This window comes from Papio anubis, chromosome 6, assembly GCF_008728515.1.
Source record: "Papio anubis isolate 15944 chromosome 6, Panubis1.0, whole genome shotgun sequence".
NCBI classification, from domain to species: domain Eukaryota; kingdom Metazoa; phylum Chordata; class Mammalia; order Primates; family Cercopithecidae; genus Papio; species Papio anubis.
This window is the reverse complement of record NC_044981.1, coordinates 112,421,674-112,440,943: the sequence shown is the minus strand read 5'-3', so window position 1 is coordinate 112,440,943 and position 19,270 is coordinate 112,421,674. Positions and strand designations below refer to the sequence as shown.

Here is a 19,270-nt window from a genome sequence, read left to right as displayed (position 1 = left end):
CTTGGGTGAATAGACACTCTCTATTCTGTTCCACTGATCTAAGTGTCTATTTTTGTACCAGTACCACTCTGTTTTGATCACCATAACCTTATATTATAGTTTGAAGTCAGGCAATGTCATGCCTCTGGCTTTGTTCTTTTTGCTTGTGATTGTTTTGGCTATTTGGGCTCTTTTTAAAATTCCAAATAACCTTTAGATTAGATTTTTCTAATTTTGTGAAAAATGACATTGGTATTGATAGGGATAGTGTTGCATCTATAAATTGCTTTTGGAAGTATGGCCATTTTAGCTATATGGATTCTTCCAACTCATGAGCATGAAATATTTTTCCATATATTTGTGCTGTCTCTGATTTTATTCAGCCATGTTTTGTAGATTCTCTGTTTCCACACAAAATCTAGCAGAATCACTCATTTGTTACTCCATATCATGGAGGAAAAATGAAATAACATTAAGTCTTTACTGGGTGATACAACAAAATTCTAAACTCAGTAGTTTTTTGGGAAATAGAACCCTTCATTTAAATACAGTACAGAGCAATAAATTACTAGAGAAAACAATCATTAATATAATTTTTGCTTATTAAATAATTAAATAATTATCTTTCAGGACACGGAAAGAAACCCTGGAGGTCTGAACTATAACATGATTGTTTCACTGACAATATCATTTGTAAGAAAGAGGTCATCACTCAAAGAAGTACTTGATTTTCCAAACAAAAGCAGAAGAAAGAAAATGCTGACATATCTTGTTTAGTTAGCCAGATGTTAAGTTCAGGAATTCCATCAGGTAGCACCAAGAGAAAATAGCATAAAATGATAGGAATAACCGCTGGTAAAATTGCTGGCAAAAGGAATCAAGGCAGTGAAGGAGCTATTGGGTCCATGGTGTCATCATGATCTGCTGGAGGCCTCTGGACATACACAGTATGTGGTGAGCAGGTGGCCAGCCAGAAGGGTAAGATTGATCAAGACTGTGCCACAGGGGCTTTTTGGTATTATCTTTGACATTCAGAAAGGACACAAATGTTGATTAAAGAGGTGGAGGAGAACCTGGATCACTTTTCCAGGGCAAGCTTTCCCTAGTCACTCCACCTGTCAGAGCCCCCTGCACTAAAGGACTTGTTTTTCCTTTGAGCCCCAACCCTGGTGCCTGCAGGTTGGACCAACCTCCTTCCTCCTTTGTCACATCACAGAGGCAGCCCAGGCCCTGCACCTGACTAGGGGATGGAGTGGAGGGTCCTGCAGGACTGAAGCTGGCAGTGATAGGCCTGCTCCTGCACTCAAAGCCCTCTCTACCGTCTGACAAGAGGGCCTAAAACGTGGCAAGGGTTGGGGGGAGCCCATCTAAAGAGAGGGCTCTGTATTCCTGTGCCCTTGGCCTTGGGTGGGCCTGCAGGCAAACATCCTTCCTTCCCCTTCTTACTCAGCCTCTCCTCAAACTGGGAGAAGCACCCATAGCTATGAAGGTGACAGTCCCTGTTCCACCTTATCCATTCCTGGTCCAGCCCAGCGGTGCCCATGGAACTCCAGCAGCAGCTCAGCTCCCCCTTGTCTGAGTCCACTCTGCTCCAGGCATGGCCATCAGCCAGCTTAGGATCTGGGGTGTGCAAAAGGTGGATGGCAGGGGAGCTGCTTCACGGCCCAGACTTGAACCCCATGGCTCCATGGGACTGACTGAGAAGGTTTTTAATCAAGAGAAGCCTCTACTCTTTGCCTTCCACCTTAATTCCTGAACCCAAGCCACTTCCTGTGGGAAGGCAGTCCTGCACTTCCTCATTTTGAATTAGGTGTACCAAGGCCCTCCCAGCCCCCTCCTCCCGGGATAAGACCCATATCTCTCTCTCAACCTCAGAGATGGAATCTCACTTCCCTTTTCACACCTCATGTAAAGCTACACGATGCACGTGACCCAATTAAGAGGACTGACTGCTCATATCTGAATTCCTGCTGCTGGCAAGCCATACACCCACCCATCCTCAATAGGAACCTGCTCTGAGTCAGAACTGAATTTGCTAAACCCTCTCAAGCTCAATAGACCCTGAGCCTTGGTATGGGCCCCTCCATTTCCCTCTGGCCTCTGAAGGTGAGAATCCATTATAACTTACGGCTGAGCTTCCCAGGTCATTGCCAACTAGCAACACAAGGTCTCATTCACCTGTCTCATGTCAGGATGAGAAGATCCTGGCCATGGGGAGGGGCGGCACTCTGGGAATTCTCCATCCTCCTCCTCCCTCCTCACCCACCTGCTCCTTGCTTCCCTCCCAATTCTGCCCCCATACCTGTCACTCTAAAGGACTCTCCTCAGCAGCCAGGGAGGATGAAGCAGGGGAAGATGAGGAGGAGGCTCCAGGGACTGAGGGTGGTGGCCATGGCTGTGGGTTGGGCTGTGCCTGGGACACATGAGGAGGCACATGATGAGGAGGCAGCAAAGAATGAGGGTGGTGGCCATGGCGCTGGGTTGGGTTGTGCCTGAGGACACAGTGGGTGGTGCTGAAATGGAAACACAAGAGTGACAACCCTTGTCCAGGCCCCAAATCTGAGGAGATGCCTCCTCAGCTCCTGCTGACCCAGGTCATCCTGGAAGGCAGAGGTTTGGTGCCCTCCTGCTATGGGGCAGCCCCTGGGACAGTTCCTGGGGTAGGAAGGGAGGGGGTGTCCCTGTCCTCAGGGAGCTCACACAGCTGCTGAGGGAAGCAAGCTGACAGCACAGCCCACCCTCCTGCTGTGGTGGAAGAGAAGGTGATGCCCCAGGGCTGGGGAGGGGAGGGTCTCGGGGCTGGCATTTGAGGTGGCTTTGATGGATGTCCAGAACCAGACCAGGGAGAAGAAAGGAAAAGTGATTCTCAAAAGAGGGAACACTAAGGAAAAAGGTCTTAAAACAGTGACACCCGTAGTTTTGAGGCTGGTGAGAAATCCACAGTGCGGACAGCAGAAGCAAGTGCAGTGAGGAAGAGGAGTCAGGAGGGAGAAGGGAGAGGAGGATGGGAGAACACAGGCACGCCAGTACCCCGAGGAGGAGCCCCCCACAAGGGGGTCATTTTAACATAAATGTGTACACTGGGATGACTGAAGCTGAACTCAAGAACTAGTTTCTCGAGATCACCGTTTCTGATCTCATTCCAGATCCCCGTTTCTTTCTGCTGTTACCTCCTGCACTTGGCTCCAGGGTTCTGCCCATGCCTGCCAAGAAGTCCCCAAGCCATCTTGTGCAGTCTCCCATTGAGATGTAACGGAAGGACATGGTCACATCCTTGTCATTCTGCCACTTTTCTTTCATCTTTCTGGCTCCAGGATGAACCGTTGTCCACATTCTGTTCTCTGAGTCAAAGAGGAGGAAGACCTGTCCATCGAAACTGAACTGCCAAGATCCACTGCTGTGTCCTTCAGCTTTCTGCTCACAAGACATCCTGGTCTGCAGGGTGAGAGGTTCTGCCCCCATCAAAAGAGAGAGATCAAGTCTGGTCTTGACACATTTTGAGGCCCCATCCTGTTCCCCTTACAATTTCCTGGCCTTACTCTCTGCCACATCCTGGCCTTGCCTCTACACTTCTTGCAGGGTAAGATGACCTTCCCATTTGTACTTTTACATAAAAACTATAAATGCCTCTAACCTACCACTGTATCTGCTCCCTCCTGTCCTGGGCCATCTGAAACTTACCCCTGGGTGTGTAATTCTCCAGCAGAATGTCAAGCAGTTGCTCTGTGAGCATGTCCACCACCTCTCTCAGTACTGGGTTCTGTGCTTTCCAGGCTTTTGTGACATTTAGTTTCTTCCCCAGGGTACTGACGGGTGTGACTGTCTTGTTGCCACAGTCATAGTGAAGAAAAGTCTTTTTATCCACCTGGCCTTGAACCGCACACCACCGTGGTCCAGGTCTGAACTTAGGAATGATGGTGATGTCATAGCAAAGAGAGTGAGGGTCTGTGGAGAAAGGCAGGTGAGGGTTGGGTGGGGAGAAAAAGAGCCCTATGTAGCCCTCCTCCACATTGTGACAACAAGAGGATGCCTCTGGAGGGCTGGGCTGGCCCAGAAAGGAGTGCCCCCTCCAGAACTGTGGTGTCCATAAATTTAAGGTAAGTGCTCCCCCCTTGCATGAGGAGGAGGAGGAGGAGGTCTCTGCCTGTTGAGAAAACCACATGTCCCCAGACATGTCCCACTGCCCCTCTGTCCACATCAGTCAACACATGACCTTGCTAGAGAGGTGCCAGGCCTGCTAGAGGAGGAAGGGTCTGGATGGCAAAGGATCTTCAGCAGCAGCCCAAGTGGGCTGCGGGAGGTGGGAGAGGGTGTGGGGGCTGCCCCTGAGGATGCTGGTGCATGGTGGGATGGACTGAGGATGGAAAAATCTAACTAACTAGGGTTAATTAGATAAAGAAGAGTTAATTTTCATTGTCACAGAATTTAACATGTTGGCAAAGCCCCTGGTGAAGTGCTCATCTGCTATGAGGATGCCTTCCTGAAATGAGGATGCCTTGGACAAAGAGATGGTCCACACAGCAATAAATAGAAAATTTGAAAATCTAAAGCAGATAGTAGAGGGAGCTCACAGGCTCAGAGAAGAGCCCATGACAGAGGGGTCTGAGTGTGAAAATCCAGAACAATTTCCATCCACTGTGCTCATGGGAAGCCTGGAGGACTCCTGTTTACCTGGCGTATAAAGAAGGCCCCATGAGAAGGCACCAGAATGGGATGAAGCTCAGGGATGCCTACTGCAGAAGGCCAGGGTTGGGGGTAGGAGATGCTGTTCCTGAAATGGGCTCCCAGTAGTAATGGGATGAAAAATCCTTAAATAACAGATTCCAGGTGGAAGCTGTCAACTGTCAGGAACAAGCAGGGTTCAGTGATGGAAATGATTAGAGAAGTCACAATGCCAGCTGGTGACCTCAGCCATACAAAGCTTTGCCCATGGCTCATAGAACAAAGGAGCTCAAGATCCCAAAGAGATGGAAACCCAACCCGGATACTGTTGGATTTAAGTAATTACAACAAACACAGATAAAACAAATGATGGATGACCAGGAGGCTGAAAGTAGCCAGTCCATCAAGAACAAGGCTGCTTTGCCCAATTTACATAATTAAGTCACCTCTCATACCCTGAACCCATGACTACAAGAAGACACCAGTTTCCAGTGAGGAAGGACCCTTTAACCCCACAGTAAGAGCAAATATTCTTTGTGGCTTTCTCCAAAGATATTTATGTCCACTAGAGTTTGCTGTGACGGGCAATTTTGTAAATATATAAAGGTGTGCAGGGAATACTTTCTCCTTTGTGACTACTCAACTCTGCTGGTGTAGCTCAAAAGCAGCCATAAACAATCCATGGATGATGAGGGATTAAGGGATTAATACCTTAAGTGCCCAATGACCCAAGACCCCCGAATATCCTAGAGGTACATGTGGTTACAATGTCTAATTGGAAAATCGCAATATAGATTCCGTGTGAATGTTCAGAGGCAAGGCAACGCCACTCACATCAAGGAAATCTCAACATTAAAAAATGACTCCTGTAGAGTACTGTGCCTTGGCAGAGATGGGGCCTTTAGCCATGGAAGGGCGGTGACCATGCAGCCTCAGAGCTGCCCATTACGGGTATGGTTCTCACCCTCTAAGTCATTAGGAAGGTAGGCACGGCAGTGAGAAGACGCAGGTGGTTCTCCTGGGATGGGCAGGAGCAGAGCCACAGGGAACCAAGAAGCTGCACAAGCAGTTGGCCCCAATCCCCAGGACACCACATGGCTGCACCCTCTCACCCTCAGCTTCAGGGAAGGCTTCAGGGAAAGTCCCTGATGGCCCCCATGGAACATAGGAGCATCAAAGGAGGGGAGAGTAGGCCCCGAACCATGAGACTCCCACTCCCATCACATCCATACCACCTAGAAACCACAGGCAAGGTTGGACCACTTTCTACTCTCCAACTGATACCTGAGACACCACTTGGAGATGACACCATAGGGGATGGAGCATTATTCACTGGGACACTGTAATCCCCTCATTTGGGGTCAGCAACCTAGGACAGGGTCTGAATCTGGTCCCCCCTCATTTGCAGGTTACCATTGCCTGCTGTTGCTCTACAAAGTTACAGGACTTGACGCAGAGACGGAGAATCCAAGGCCTGCAAAGATCACAGGGCATCCTTCCTCCCTTTCTAGAAAGGGTTTGCTGACCCCTGTCTACACAGTGACTATTCTCTATGATGCTGACTCCCCAGTAGGAAGAACAGGCGGGTCTGGGCCCCAAGGACAGAGGTGGGCGCCTCTACTCACCAGAGTTCCCAGGGTCTCCTGGAGGGAATGGTGATTCCCATCCCCCCCTGCACAGGTTCTGTGTGGAGCTTGGGGTGTGTTTGCTGGGGTGTGTCCTCAGGCAAGAGGCAGAAGTTGCCGCATGGTGTAGGAGGTGGTGGGGGTCCCTTCATGGATGGGGAGATCTCTGGGGTGACCAGCTGGGCTGAGGTGGGGAGTAAGAGCATGTGACCTGGGTGGTGTCAGTGGATGGTGACGGGAGGGGTGAGGGGTGTCTGCTGAACTCCTGGGTTCAGGTGAGTGTCTGCAGGAAAGTGCATGGAAAAATTCCAGGGCAGGCAGCCCTGGGGGTGCTGGAGGGTTTGTGTGGTGGAGAGCGGGTGAGAGCAGAGCAAGCCTGTGGCTGGTGGGGCTATCCGTGATTGTGTCCCTGGGAACCCCCCTTCATCCCCGTCCTGACCCCAACTCAGGTTCCAGGGGCTCTGGCTTCTCCTTCCCGAGGGTGATTGGGACTGCTGGGCTGCACTAGGGATCCCCAACCCATTTCGCCCTCTTGCAGCCCCCTGGCCCCTCCACCCTCCTGAGGTTCCTTTCCAGCCTCCTCTCTGCCCAGCTCCTCCCCTGGTGGGAGAAGCAGGCTGGGAGAGTGGATCTGTCGGGAAGGAGCTGCAGAGAGGAACTGAGCGGGGGTGCAGTTCCGGGAGATGTGCCGATTCTTCCAGAAGCCTCCCCTCTTCTGAAGCCCGCAGTCTACAGCCCCCCAGATTTGGCCCCCGCCCTGTTTAGGCTCCATTCCTGAACTCACCTGCCCGCACCAGGGGGACAGCAGGAGCAGAGGTGGAGGCATAGAAGGAACGCCGGGCTGGCGCCTGCTACAACTGGAGACCTGGAAAGCAAGCCCTGGATCACTTGGCGGCTGGCATGGAGTGAATGTCAGGTGGATCACAGAGAGATACAGTCATGGAGGTCAGATGTGGAGGTCAGGTCCGGAATAGTGTGGGAGGCTGGAATGAAGTCTGGACCAGGAACAATGGTAACTGTGGAAGACTCAACAAAGAGTGAGTATAGCTGAAGGAGCTGGGGAACAGAAAGTATATGTGTCGGTGTGAGGAAGAAAATAGATTTTGGAAGTTATGAGAACTGTAGAGGGTGAGTGGAGCATAGTTTGTGATTTTGAGGGCCTCTAAAACTACAGGGCAGTGGCAGACACCACACTGAGACATGATGGCCGCCTAAAACAGTAATGTCAAGTTGTTTGGACAGAAAGGCTGCAGGGCGCGGTCCCGGTCCATGTGTAAGTATTCTGCCTGCACAGCCCAGCACTTCAGCTGTGTGTAATGAAAAGGGTTGACATGAGTCAGGGAGAGCTAGTATGGGATCAGTCTCTAGAAGTTTCTTCAAGGAAGGAAAAGAGGAGTGGGGAAAGGATTTAGGATCTGTGGGGTCAGCTGGGTTTCCCTTTGTGAGTATGTATAATGGTTTTGTTAGGATGGCAAAACCAGGTATCCAAAGGCGAAAGTATCCAACCATGCCCAGGAAGGAAAGGAGTTGTTGTTTTGTAAAAGGGGTTGGGGATTGAGAAATCAGCAGGATATGATCAGCAGGGAGAGCACGGGTTTTCACGAAGAATTATGCCAAGGTAGGTAATGGATGGGGAAGAAATTTGAGCTTTGGAGGGGGATACCAGATATCCTTTGGAGAATAAATGTTGAAGGAGCAGAAGGGTATCTTGTTAAGAAGACTCAAAGGAAGGACTACAGAGTAGAAGGTCATCAAGGTATTGAATAAGGTGGGAAGCAGAGAGGTGGAAAGAAAGTAAATCATGAGAAAGAGCTTGGCTGAAGTAACGAGAGCTATCCCAGAAGCCTTGCGGCAATACAGCCCAGGTAAGCTGCTGGGACTGATGGGTGTCAGGGTCAGTCCAGGTAAAAGCAAACAGAGGCTGGGATGAGGGATGCAGGGGAATAGTGAAAAAAGTGTCTTTAAAATCAAGAACGGGCCGGGCGTGGTGGCTCACACCTTTAATCCCAGCACTTTGGGAGGCCAAGGTGGATGGATCATGAGGTCAGGAGTTCAACACCAGCCTGGCCAAGATGCTGAAACCCCGTGTCTACTAAAAATACAAAAAATTAGCCAGGCATGGTGGCAGGCACCTGTAATCCCAGCTACTCGGGAGACTGAGGCAGAGAATTGCTTGAACCTGGGAGTCACAGGTTGCAGTGAACCAAGATTGCACCACTGCACTCCAGCCTAGGTGACAGAGCAAGGCTCCGTCTCAAAAAAAAAAAAAAAAAAAGAGATCAAGAACAGAATAGTGAGTTGTGGAGGGAGGTGTTGAGGACAAAAGAGTGTACAGGTTGGGCACCACAGGGTGGACAGGCAAAACAATTTGGTTGATAAGGCACAGATCCTGAAGCAACCTGTAAGACTTGTCCAGTTTTTGGACAGGTAAGATGAGAGAATTGTAAGGAGAGTTTGTAGGCTTTAGAAGCCCATGCTGTAGCAGGTGAGTGATAATAGGCTTCAATCCTCTTAAAGCCTGTTGTGGGATGGGATACTGGCATTGAGTGGGGTAAGGGTGATTAGGTTTTAATGGGATAGTAATGGACGTGTGATTAATTGTCAGGGAGGGAGTAGAGGTGTCCCATGTCTGTGGGCTAAAGTTGGGGGATACAAGAGGAAGACACAAAGGAGGCTTTGGGTTGGGAAGAAGGGTGGCAATGAGATGTGGCTGTAGTCTAGGAATAGTCAGGGAAGCAGATAATTTGGTTAAAATGTCTCAGCCTTATAAGGGAACTGGGCAGGTGGGGATAACTAAAAAGGAGTGCATAAAATAATGTTGTCCAAGTTGGCACCAAAGGTGGGGAGTTATAAGGGATTTTGAAGCCTGGCAGTCAATACCCACAACAGTTATGGGGGCAAGAGAAACAGGCCCTTGAAAATAAGGTAATGTGGAGTGGGTAGCTCCCATATTGATTAAACAGAGGATGGACATACCCTCCACTCTGAGAGTTACCTGAAGCTCTGTGATGGTCCAGGGGGCTTCCAAGGTGATCGGGCAGCGTCGGTCTTCAGCTGCTAAGCCAAGCAGATTGGGGAAGGAGTCAGTCAGACAGCCTTGGGCCAGAGCTTTAGGGTCTCTGGGAGTGGCTGCTGGGTGAGCTGGGCAGTCTGATTTCCAGTAGGTCCCTGCACAGATGGGACATGGCTTGGGAGGAATCCAGGGCTGCAGGTGTTCCTTGGCCCAGTGGCCAGATTTCTGGCACTTGAAGCAAAATCCTGAGGGAGGAGGTCCTCTAGGAATGCCTTACTGCTGTGGCTTAGGCGTTTTGAAGTTCTTGTGTGCTGGAGGTGCAGCTGGGTTTTGTCTCACAGTAGAGGCAAGTAATTGTAACTCAGAAATGCATTGCTGTTTGGCTGCCTCCTCTCTATTTTTGTACACCTTGAAGGCAAGGTTGATTATTCTCTATTGTGGGGTTTGAGGGCCAGATTCCAATTTTTGAAACTTTTTTCTAATGTCAGGAGCTGATTGAGTGATAAAATGCATATTGAGAATAAGATGGCCTTCTGGCTCTTCTGGGTACAAGGCTGTAAAGTGTCTCAAGGTTGCTGCTAAATTGAACTTGGCTGGGTTTTTATCTTTTCCTTGGGTAGTTTATTTAAGTTTGTCATAATTAACAGGTTTGTACGCTGCCTCTTCAAGTTAAAGGGCTTCTTCAACTAGGCAGGAAATCATGTAATCTCGCCTAGCTATATGTGGGGAATCTGCCTGATAGTTCCATTGGGGATTCTCTCAGGGAACTGCTCTAATGCCTTCCTGGAGGACTGGCTCATGAAGCTGGCAGATGTCAGCATGAGATTGGGCTAGAGAAAACACTCTTTCCTGTTCATCTGGGAGAGGGTAGAAGTTAGGATGACATTTAAGTCACCCAGGTTAAATTGTAGGACAGAGTTAGATATTGGAATTCCTGTATATATTTAGTGGGTCTGATGAGAAAGAGCCTAAATGCTGGCTGATTTGGGAAAGGTCTGATACAGAAAAAGGCACATGTACCCTGACTATGCCTTCAGCTCCAACCACCTCTCTAAGAGGAAATTGTTGGGCAGGTGGGGGAGAGTTAGTCATGGAATGAAACTGTAAGCCAGACTGGGTGTGGGGAAGGGAGGTGATAGAAGGGTTGTAGGGTGGGGGAGCAGAGGCTGAAGAAGAGTTGGAGCCTGATTCAGCCTGGCGGGGAGCAACCTGAGGAGGAGCAGTCTGGGGAGGAGGGGAGAGATCAGATGGGTCAGTAGAAAAGGAAGATTCAAAAGACTCAGCGACACTTGAGGTTGGGACTGAAGGGACAGACTGGGGGAAAAAAGGAGGATTTGGGATGAGTCGCATTGGGAATAGAGTCTAGCGAGGTAACAAAGTGTGAAAAATGCCTGGACGTAAGGCACCTCAGACCATTTGCCCATTTTTCAACAAAAATTATCTAGGTCTTGTAGGATGGAGAAATCGAAAGTGCCATTTTTTGACCATTTAGAGCCATTATCAAGTTTGTATTGGGACCAAGCAGTGTTGCAGAAGAAAATAAGATGCTTAGGTTTTAGGTCAGGTGAGAGTTGAAGAGGTTTTAAGTTCTTGAGAACATAGGCTAAGGGAGAAGAAGGAGGAATGGAGGGTGGAAGGTTGCCCACAGTGAAGGAGGCAAGCCCAGATAAAAGAGAGGATAGAGACACAGGTGAGGAAGTGGGCCAGGGGGGAGGGTGGTACTTGCCACTCAGGGGAGGTGGTGCTTGCCACCAAGGTGAAGGATCAAGGCAGGCATCCCTGTGGTGATCAGACACCTCTGAAATGTGGGTGAATAACCAGGTAGGCATCCCTGCAGTGATTAAACACCAAGGGAAGACTGTCTTCCTGAGTCCGTGACTGGTGCCGGAGTTTTGAGTTCACGGATAAAACACATCTCCTCTGTCTCTACCAGAAAAGGAAAGGAACTGAAATTAAGGGAAGGGAGAGATTGAAGGGTGGTGCCAAAATTGAAAGGAGAAAGGGGTTGAGGGATAGTGAGAGAGGTTGGAGAAGAGAGTAAAAAGAGGCCACTTACCCGATTTAAAATTGGTGAGATGTTCCTTGGTTGGAACATCTGAGGACCTGAGGTCATAGGTGGATCTTTCTCATGGAGCAAAGAGCAGAAGGACAGGGGATTGATCTCCCAAGGGAGATCCCCTGATCTGAGTCATGGCACCAAATGTCATGTGCGTCATTTGAAGAGACCACCAACAGGCTTTGTGTGAGCAATAAAGCTTTTTAATTACCTGGGTGCAGGTGGGCTGAGTCCGAAAAGAGAGTCAGCAAAGGGAGATAGGGATGGGGCAGTTTTATAGGACTGAGGTAAGCAGTGGAAAGTTACAGTTAAAGGTGGTCATCTACTGTCAGAAGGGGAGGGGGTCACAAGGTGCATGGTGGGGAGATCATAAGACTCATTGTCCAGAAGAACAATGTTACAAGGTGGATCAACTGCTCAGTTGGGAGTTGGGGCAGAGCAGGAACAAGTCATAATGGAATGTCATAAGGTTGGTCAATCAGTTAAGACAAAAGCTGGCTGTTTCACTTCTTTTGTACTTTTTGGTTGCCTCACGCCATCTGGATGTATACATGCAGGCTTGGGCTCAAAAGCATGACAGGTTACATCCAGTTTCTCTGCTCTTCTCCAGTGGATAGAAACTCCTTCTCCTTGACACATCTGGAGCCACCAACCTGCTGCCTGACCCAAACGTGAGGGCCGCATATGCCTGAGCTCCTGCTGTCTGCACACCATGCACGGTAGGGGCCCCATAGGACTAGAGACCCCGTCTGAAACAGGCCTAAATTTGCTAAACCCTCTGGAGCTCGACAGGCCCTGAGTCTTGGTATGGTTCTGTGCACTCCTCCCAGGGCCCCCACTGTCCCCGAGCTCCAGGCCTGATTCCTGACTGGTGGAGACAGCACAGTAGGTGCCCTGCTGTCAGCCAATGCCCCTTGGCTTCTGGGTCTGGAGCCTCAGGATGAAACTGTTTTTGGAAGACCCAGGAGGACTCACCGGTCACGGTAAGGAACAGGCAGTTCCTGAGACAGCAGGAACCAGGAATTGTGGGGCCTGGTGGGGTGAGAAGCAAGAAGTTCCTGCTTCATCCTCGTGGGGACTTTGCCACCGGCTCAGTGTGGAGACATCACCATCCCGCTCGGGTAAGTGGGGATCTGACAGTGTGGCCCCTGTGAAGAGCCCCCCATCCTCCTTGCCCTGGGGCTGCTGCGATGCACTAGGTCCTGAGTGTCCAGGATCCAGCAGGGGATTCCCATTGCCACCTCCCTGACCCTGTCGCTTGCAGTCCCGGGCTCCTGGTTTCTCCGTTGGGCTGGAGGCCTCGAGCATTGATGTCGTGAGGTAGAGAAAACCTTGGGATGGTTGGAAATGAAAGATGGGAGGGAGGGTGGGACAAAGGGAGAGGAAGGAAGCAGGCAGCACCAGAGAACAGGGAAAATCCCCGCCTTGAAAATGGGGAGAGAGTGACACACACACAACCTCCAGACTCCACGGACTCTCCATCTCCTGCTCTCTGCCCTGTAAGGAACATAGGCCCCACCCCCTCCACCCTTACTGTGTTTGGGGTCAGCCATTCCAGCGGGGTGAGGTGTCCCCTTTTGGGTGCGATTGGCACTTCCTGGAGGGCTGTGCATTATGAAAACCGTTTCCTGGGCTCACTGCCATTTGCATTCTTCTTCTGATGTCAGTGGGCAAGGGGAGGTCCCCAAACACTGGTGGGGCCTCGACTCCAGCCAGTGAATTCAAAGACCAGTAGGAAATAGAGAAAGGACAGAGATTTATTGTAAAAGGAAAAGTACATACTGCAGTGAAGGGAGTGCAGGGAAACTCAAGAGAGAGGTTGAGGGGGTTTGTGACTGTCACCTTTCTGAGTTTCTTCAACCAAGGGGTGGAATATTTATAAAAATTCCTGGAAGAAGGTGGAGATTTCTCAGAACTGTGGTGCAACCCATTTTCACACCAAAAATGGGTATTCTCAGAGCTGTTAGGGAGCTGGCTGTTGTGTGTTTCGTATGTTAATTAGCATGTGATGAGGTCCTAGGTGAAACCTAGGTCAAATCCAGGGCCATGTTGGGTCCACTAGTTCTTAGTCGGCTTGGTCCACATGTTGTTTTTCAGCATCTTATCAGTCCAGAGCCTCTGCAGATATTTCAATGGATTCTTTTTGCTCATCATCTGAAACTGCTGCCTAAAATTTTCTATTGTTTTGAGACCATCATGTAGTGTACCTGACTCACTTTCGAGAAATGTCTGTTCAGATTCATTGCATATATTTAAATTGGGTTATTGCACTTCATAACATTGAGCTGTAAGAGTTCTTTACATATTCAGCATACCAGTCCCTCACCAGACATATGATTTTTAAATATTTTCTCTCATTCTGTAAGTTTTTTTTTTTTTTTACCTTCTAAATGGAGTCCTTTTTGAAGCACAAAAGTTTTGCATTTGCATGAAATGAAATTAAACTACATTTTGCCATTTGTGCTATTGGTATATAGTACTTAAGAAGCCTTTGCCAAATCTGAGGTCACAAACATTTACTGCTCTATTTTCTTCTGAGACTTTCATAGTTTCATGTCTTAGGAGGACATCTGGCATTCATGAAGAGCTACTTTTTTGTGTGCTGTAAGGAAGGGATATGCTTCATTCTTCCGCATGTGCCATCTGGTTGTCCCAGCACCATTCACTGTAGTGTAGGATGCACTTGCGCAACCTCCTGTCCCTCCCTCCTGCACTTGGCTTCAGAAGTGCATCCTGCTGAATGGTTCTCCCAGGGTTTCCACCAATGAAATCCCCTCATGTGAATCCCATGTAGGCATCTGCTTCTCAGAGGACCTGGATTAAGGAGTGGATTCAACAGATCAAATTATATCTCATAAGATGGAACTTTCTGAGAATACTGATACTTAGCAGACCCCTGAATACCTCAAAAGTAAGAAATTGCATAAATTGATCATTGTGGTTCCACAAGTCTCCTGTCAACTTAGCTTACTGGTGTTTAACTTTTTTTCTTACTTCTGCTGTTTTTGCTGTTGTTGTTGTTGTTTTCTTTGAGACAGGCTCTCACTCTGTCACCCAGTCTGGAGTGCAGTGGCACCACCACGACTGCCTGCAACCTCAAACTCCTAGGCTCAAGTGATCCTCCCACCCTTGCCTCCTGAGGAGCTGGGACTACAGTCATGTGCTACTACCCTTGGTCTATTTTAAAATTTTCTGTACAGACAGGGTCTCACTCTGTTGCCACGGCTGATCTCCAACTCATAGCCTCAAGCGATCCTCCCACATGGGCATCCCAAATTTCTGGGATTACAGGCATGAGCCACCCCTCCTGGCCCAAAAAGTTATTGCATTTGAGGTTTTCCTTCTCACATGATTGTAAGACATTATGTAGATTTTTAAAATCCTGTATAAGTAATTTGGGTAATGCTATACAATAAAATTTTTTTTTCAGCCACAGCTTCCTAAAAATAGAAGTAGCATTAAAATGTGGTACATTTGTCAAATCTGGAAAATGTTTCAAATCTTTAAGGTGATTCTGACCTCTCATTTTGATTGACACAGTAATCCATAAAAACAAGTAAAGCACCCACTCTGACCTGGAAGGGGTAAGGAGGTAAAAGTATTGATAAGTGACAGCCTCTTTTGTAGACATGACCCAACCTAAATTTCTCATGACCCACAAAAGAGGGTCCTGTGCTCCCCGCTTCTCCAGATCTCCATGCAGTCCTGAAGCACTCTCTGGCTGTCTCTGCAAATGGCTACACAGCTCTTCCTGGTCTCTGTGGGGCTCCTAGGCTCCAGGTCCTCTAGGCCAAGGGGCTATCATGCTCACCAGTTCCCAACAAGGGTGCACCCCACCACAGGAGGTGGAAGAGACCAGGTGTAGCTGCTCCTGCCCCTACCCCTCTCCTGATCAGCCAATCTTAATAGGAGGAAGGAGTAGGGATGAGTGGAGCCATGAGGGTTGGTGCTGGAAAGAACAGAAATGAAGACCTTTGTCCAATCCCCTGAGCTATGGGGATCCCTTTCTGAGTTCTAGCAGCCCTGGGATAGTCTGATTATTAGATTCCTCTGATGTGTCTTAAATCCTATCATAAGGCAGCCACTGTGCTAGGTGCTGGGTTTACACGTGGGTGATGGATGTGTCCAGTCCTCAAGGCATGTAGAATCCAGGGACAGAAACAAACACCCATGCGGCTGCTGCTGATGTGATGTCCTTGAGTTGGTTGGGGCTATCAGAGGGCAGAAGAGGGGGTGACTCATTCTGCCTGGGGAGTTGCATGGAGGCTTCTCGAGAGGTGGCATTTCAGAGTGTTCTTATAGGAATAGGAAGAATACAGTGCGGCCAGGTGGGAGGAGAAGACAGGACACATGGCAGAGGGATAAGCATGAGCGGGAGGCCGGGGGATGCAAATATCATGGAAATTTGCGGAGCTGTGAGAAGTCTGCAGTAAAAAACCCTCAGTTCCTGAAGGAGACTCTTCCCACAGGGAGGAGGGAATGTCAGGAGAGAAGATAGGGAAGGCGAGGTGGGCAGGAACCTCCCTGGAGTCCCTGTCTCCATCCACAGCAAATCAACCAGGAAATCAATTCACCATTCATGCATGCATGTTATCACACACACACACAGACATGCATGCACAGTCTCTCACCCCCCCACCACACATGCACACACACACTCACACAAACACACACACACACACAAATATATGCAGAAATACAGAGACAGACACACACATACACGTGCACACACAAAGACACATAAACACTAGGGAGAACCTGGTTGTCATCTCAAGAGTTGTTATGTCTGGCCCATCCTGCCCACTCACCTGTAACCTTGGGCGCTGTCTCCCAGCTCATGAAGGATTTCTGAAGCCATCAAACAGGATGTTATTGTGTGATCTTAAACACTCAGACAGCTCCTCACTCTGACCTTCCTTCCTGGTCCCCTTGGTCCTGTGATGAAGCAGTGTCCTGTTGGTTTTCACTGCAGCAAAAGAGAACCCTCTCCCCTTGGGCAGAACTCCTGGGCCACCAGAGCACACCCCTCTGCTCTTTGCTGTCAGAGCATCTTGATCTGCAGGGTGGGAGGAACTGCCCCAACCCCTAAAAAGGAACTATTTATTGACCCCTCTTCCACCATGATGTCAACGTCAGTTTTGTCTTCTCTGTAGCCCTTTGCTGTGGATCCCAAGCTGTGTGCCAAGGAGCTCAGGGCACAAATTCACTGTAAGCAATCCCTCTGGGCTTACCGAACTATTTGAAAGATGAGAAGTGCTATCTTCTGGACACTGCTAGGAAGTACTACTCCAAGGTATTTTATAGTTTCAACATTAGACTATGCAACATTGCTTTAGATGCCATGGTATTTTTACAATCTGTGATTTCAACAGTTGCTGTGATAAAAAAAAAAATGAACCCTTGCAAAAATTGGTATGAAATAAGAAATGATGGTGGCTGTGCCCAATCTACTTCCAAGGTTTGAGAAGTTGCTCAATGCCCAACAGACACACATGTCCATTAGTAAACACTTGTGCTTATTTAAGAATGAAATAGGGGCAATTCATGTGGAGGTCAGAGTGGAAACAGGTGTGAGAGGGTCCAGCAGAAGAAAATATGGCTGCCAAAGGGTTCGAGCCCATTGGCAAGTTTGGCCTGGCCTTGGCTGTTGCAGGAGTTGTGGTGAACTCTGCCTTATATAATGTGGATGCTGGGCACAGAGCTGTCATCTTTGACCCATTCCATGGAGTACAGGACGTTGTGGTAGGGAAAGGACTCACTTTCTCCTCCCATGGGTACAGAAACCAGTGATCTTTGACTGCCATTTTCGACCATGTACTATGCCAGTCATCACTGGTAGCAAACATTTACAGAATGTCAACATCACACTGCACATCCTCTTCTGGCCCATTGCTAGCCAGCTTCCTCCCATCTTCACCAGCATCAGAGAGGACTATGATAAGCTTGTGCTGCTGTCCATCAGGACCGAGATCCTCAAGTTAGTGGTGGCTCACTTTGTTCCTGAACTAATCACCCAGAGAGAGCTGGTCTCCAGGCAGGTGAGTGATGACCATACAGAGTGAGCAGTCATCTTTGGGCTCATCCTGGATGAAGTGTCCTGGACCCATCTGACCTTCGGGAAGGAGTTCACAGAAGCAGTGGAAGCCAAACTTGTGGCTCAGTAGGAAGCAGAGAGGGCCAGATTTGTGGTGGGAAAGGCTGAGCAGCAGAAAAAGGTGGCCATCATCTCTGTAGAGGGTGACTCCAAGGAAGCTGAGCTGATTGCCAACTCACTGGCCACCGCAGGGGATGGCCTGATGGAACTGTGTAAGCTGGAAGCTGTGGAGGACACCGCGTACCAGCTCTCACTCTCTTGGAACATCACCTACCTGCCAGCAGCGCAGTCCGTGCTCCTCCAGCTGCCCCAGTGAGGGCCCACCCTGCCTGCGCCTCCCTGGGTCAACTGGGCCACCGACCCGATGATTCTTAACACTGCCTTCCTTCTACCTCTTCCCTGGAAATCACTGTGAAATTTCATGATTGGCTTAAAGTGAAGAAAATAAAGGTAAAATCACTTCAGATCTCTAATTAGTCTATCAAATGAAACTCATTCTTCTCACATCCATCACTTTTTCATCTATCTCCCTACCAAAAATTGCCAAGTGCCTATGCAAACTGACTTTAGGTCCCAATTCAGGGCCTGCTGGAGCTCTGGCCTGGGTACCAGCAGTTGGCAGCACACAGCCAGGGCAGGACAGTGGGTGATGGACTGGGGAACACAGGTGTCCGCCTGGGCCCACGTGTGGCCTCCATCCTGTTGCTGATGGAAGATTTGCAGACGAGGGCACACGTGGCTGAACTGAGAAGGCAGGCCTCCATCTTCCCAGTGGTTCCTGCACAGATGCTGCTGAAGAGAGATGCTGGGGAGGGGCAGAAAGGATGTGGTCCCTCTCTTACTGTAAGGCCGATTCTCTCGAACTGTGCAACCAGTAGAAGCGGGTGTGTGTGAACTGGACACAGATGGAAGAATCTGCCCCTGTTGAGGTGGGTGGGCCTGATTGTTGCCCCCCAGGGTCCTAAAACTTGGATGGACTCAGACAGTGAAGAGGCCTGGACTGAGATGTGAGTCTTGTCGAAGACTTCCTTTCTATCCCCCACCTTGGTCCCTTTCACATACCCAACGGAATTCCATCTTGAAGGACTGTGTACTGTTGGGGCTAGATGTGCTGCCAAGCATATGTCCGACTTGAGTTCTTGGCTCCCTCGTTCAGAGACTGCCCTTCTCAAGGACTCTGTGCCTGCTCTGGGAAGGAAACAACTGTGGGAAGGAAACAAATGCAAATGTGTATAAACTGTTGTCAATTAATGACCCCTGGCCCTTTCAGCTCAAAAATTAAAAAAAATGAAATAAACATACCACTTTTTCAATTCATGTGAAATATTTTCTTAAATCATGATTAAACTGCTTGGTGATAGATTGTTTGGTCCTAATTGCTTACAAAATATGTTCTCCAGTATTTCTTTTTTGTTTATTTTATTTTGCTTTTTTGAGAGAGTCTCGCTCTGTCCCCAGGTTGGAGTGCAGTGGCACAATCTCGGCTCAGTGCAACCTCTATCTCCTGGATTCAAGTGATTTTCCTGCCTCAGCCTCTTGAGTGTGACTACAGGAACGCCTCACCATGCTCAGCTAATTTTTGTACTTTTAGTAAAGACAGGGTTTCACCATGTTGGCCAGGATGGTCTTGATCTCCTGACCTTGTGATCCACTCACCTTGGCCTCCCAAAGTGCTGGGATTACAGATGTGAGCCACCACACCCAGACTTTCTTTTAAGGTTGTCTTGAAAATCTTATGGAGGCACCTTCTGGATTTTCCCTGGACCACTCCAGGCCATATTCACGGGCTCTGCCTCCTGCGGGAATGCTCACCTCCTTGAAGCCAGGACTCACAGATCACC

General features: G+C 49.0%; 1 protein-coding gene, 1 long non-coding RNA gene and 1 pseudogene across 2 annotated transcripts; 1 reads left to right on the top strand and 2 right to left on the bottom strand.

The window, feature by feature from the left end:
- Window positions 1-1,329: 1,329 nt before the first annotated feature.
- On the bottom strand, window positions 1,330-4,153 carry LOC101018783 (UL16-binding protein 6-like). Its single transcript, XM_021937732.2, has 4 exons — window positions 3,661-4,153; window positions 3,150-3,431; window positions 2,282-2,492; window positions 1,330-1,599 (listed from the first exon to the last, which is right to left on the bottom strand). Exons 1-3 carry the CDS (start codon window positions 4,151-4,153, stop codon window positions 2,290-2,292), a joined length of 978 nt encoding a protein of 325 aa, XP_021793424.2. The 3' UTR covers window positions 1,330-1,599; window positions 2,282-2,289.
- On the top strand, window positions 3,409-18,792 carry LOC110743144 (annotated as a pseudogene).
- On the bottom strand, window positions 12,821-18,604 carry LOC103883946. The gene is made up of 3 exons (XR_646345.4): window positions 18,492-18,604; window positions 16,144-16,270; window positions 12,821-14,149 (listed from the first exon to the last, which is right to left on the bottom strand). It is a non-coding gene; the product is annotated as an uncharacterized LOC103883946 (long non-coding RNA).
- Window positions 18,793-19,270: the final 478 nt, after the last annotated feature.

Excerpts from the sequence above, each read along its gene's own strand:
- LOC101018783 (XM_021937732.2), bottom strand. The coding sequence starts at position 4,153 with ATGTCTGGGGACATGTGGTTTTCTCAACAGGCAGAGACCTCCTCCTCC. Across the intron at positions 3,432-3,660 it reads GGAGAATTACACACCCAGGG|AACCTCTCACCCTGCAGACC; the intron begins GTAAGTTTCAGA and ends TGATGGGGGCAG. Across the intron at positions 2,493-3,149 it reads CCTGGAGCCAAGTGCAGGAG|CACCACCCACTGTGTCCTCA; the intron begins GTAACAGCAGAA and ends TTTCCATTTCAG.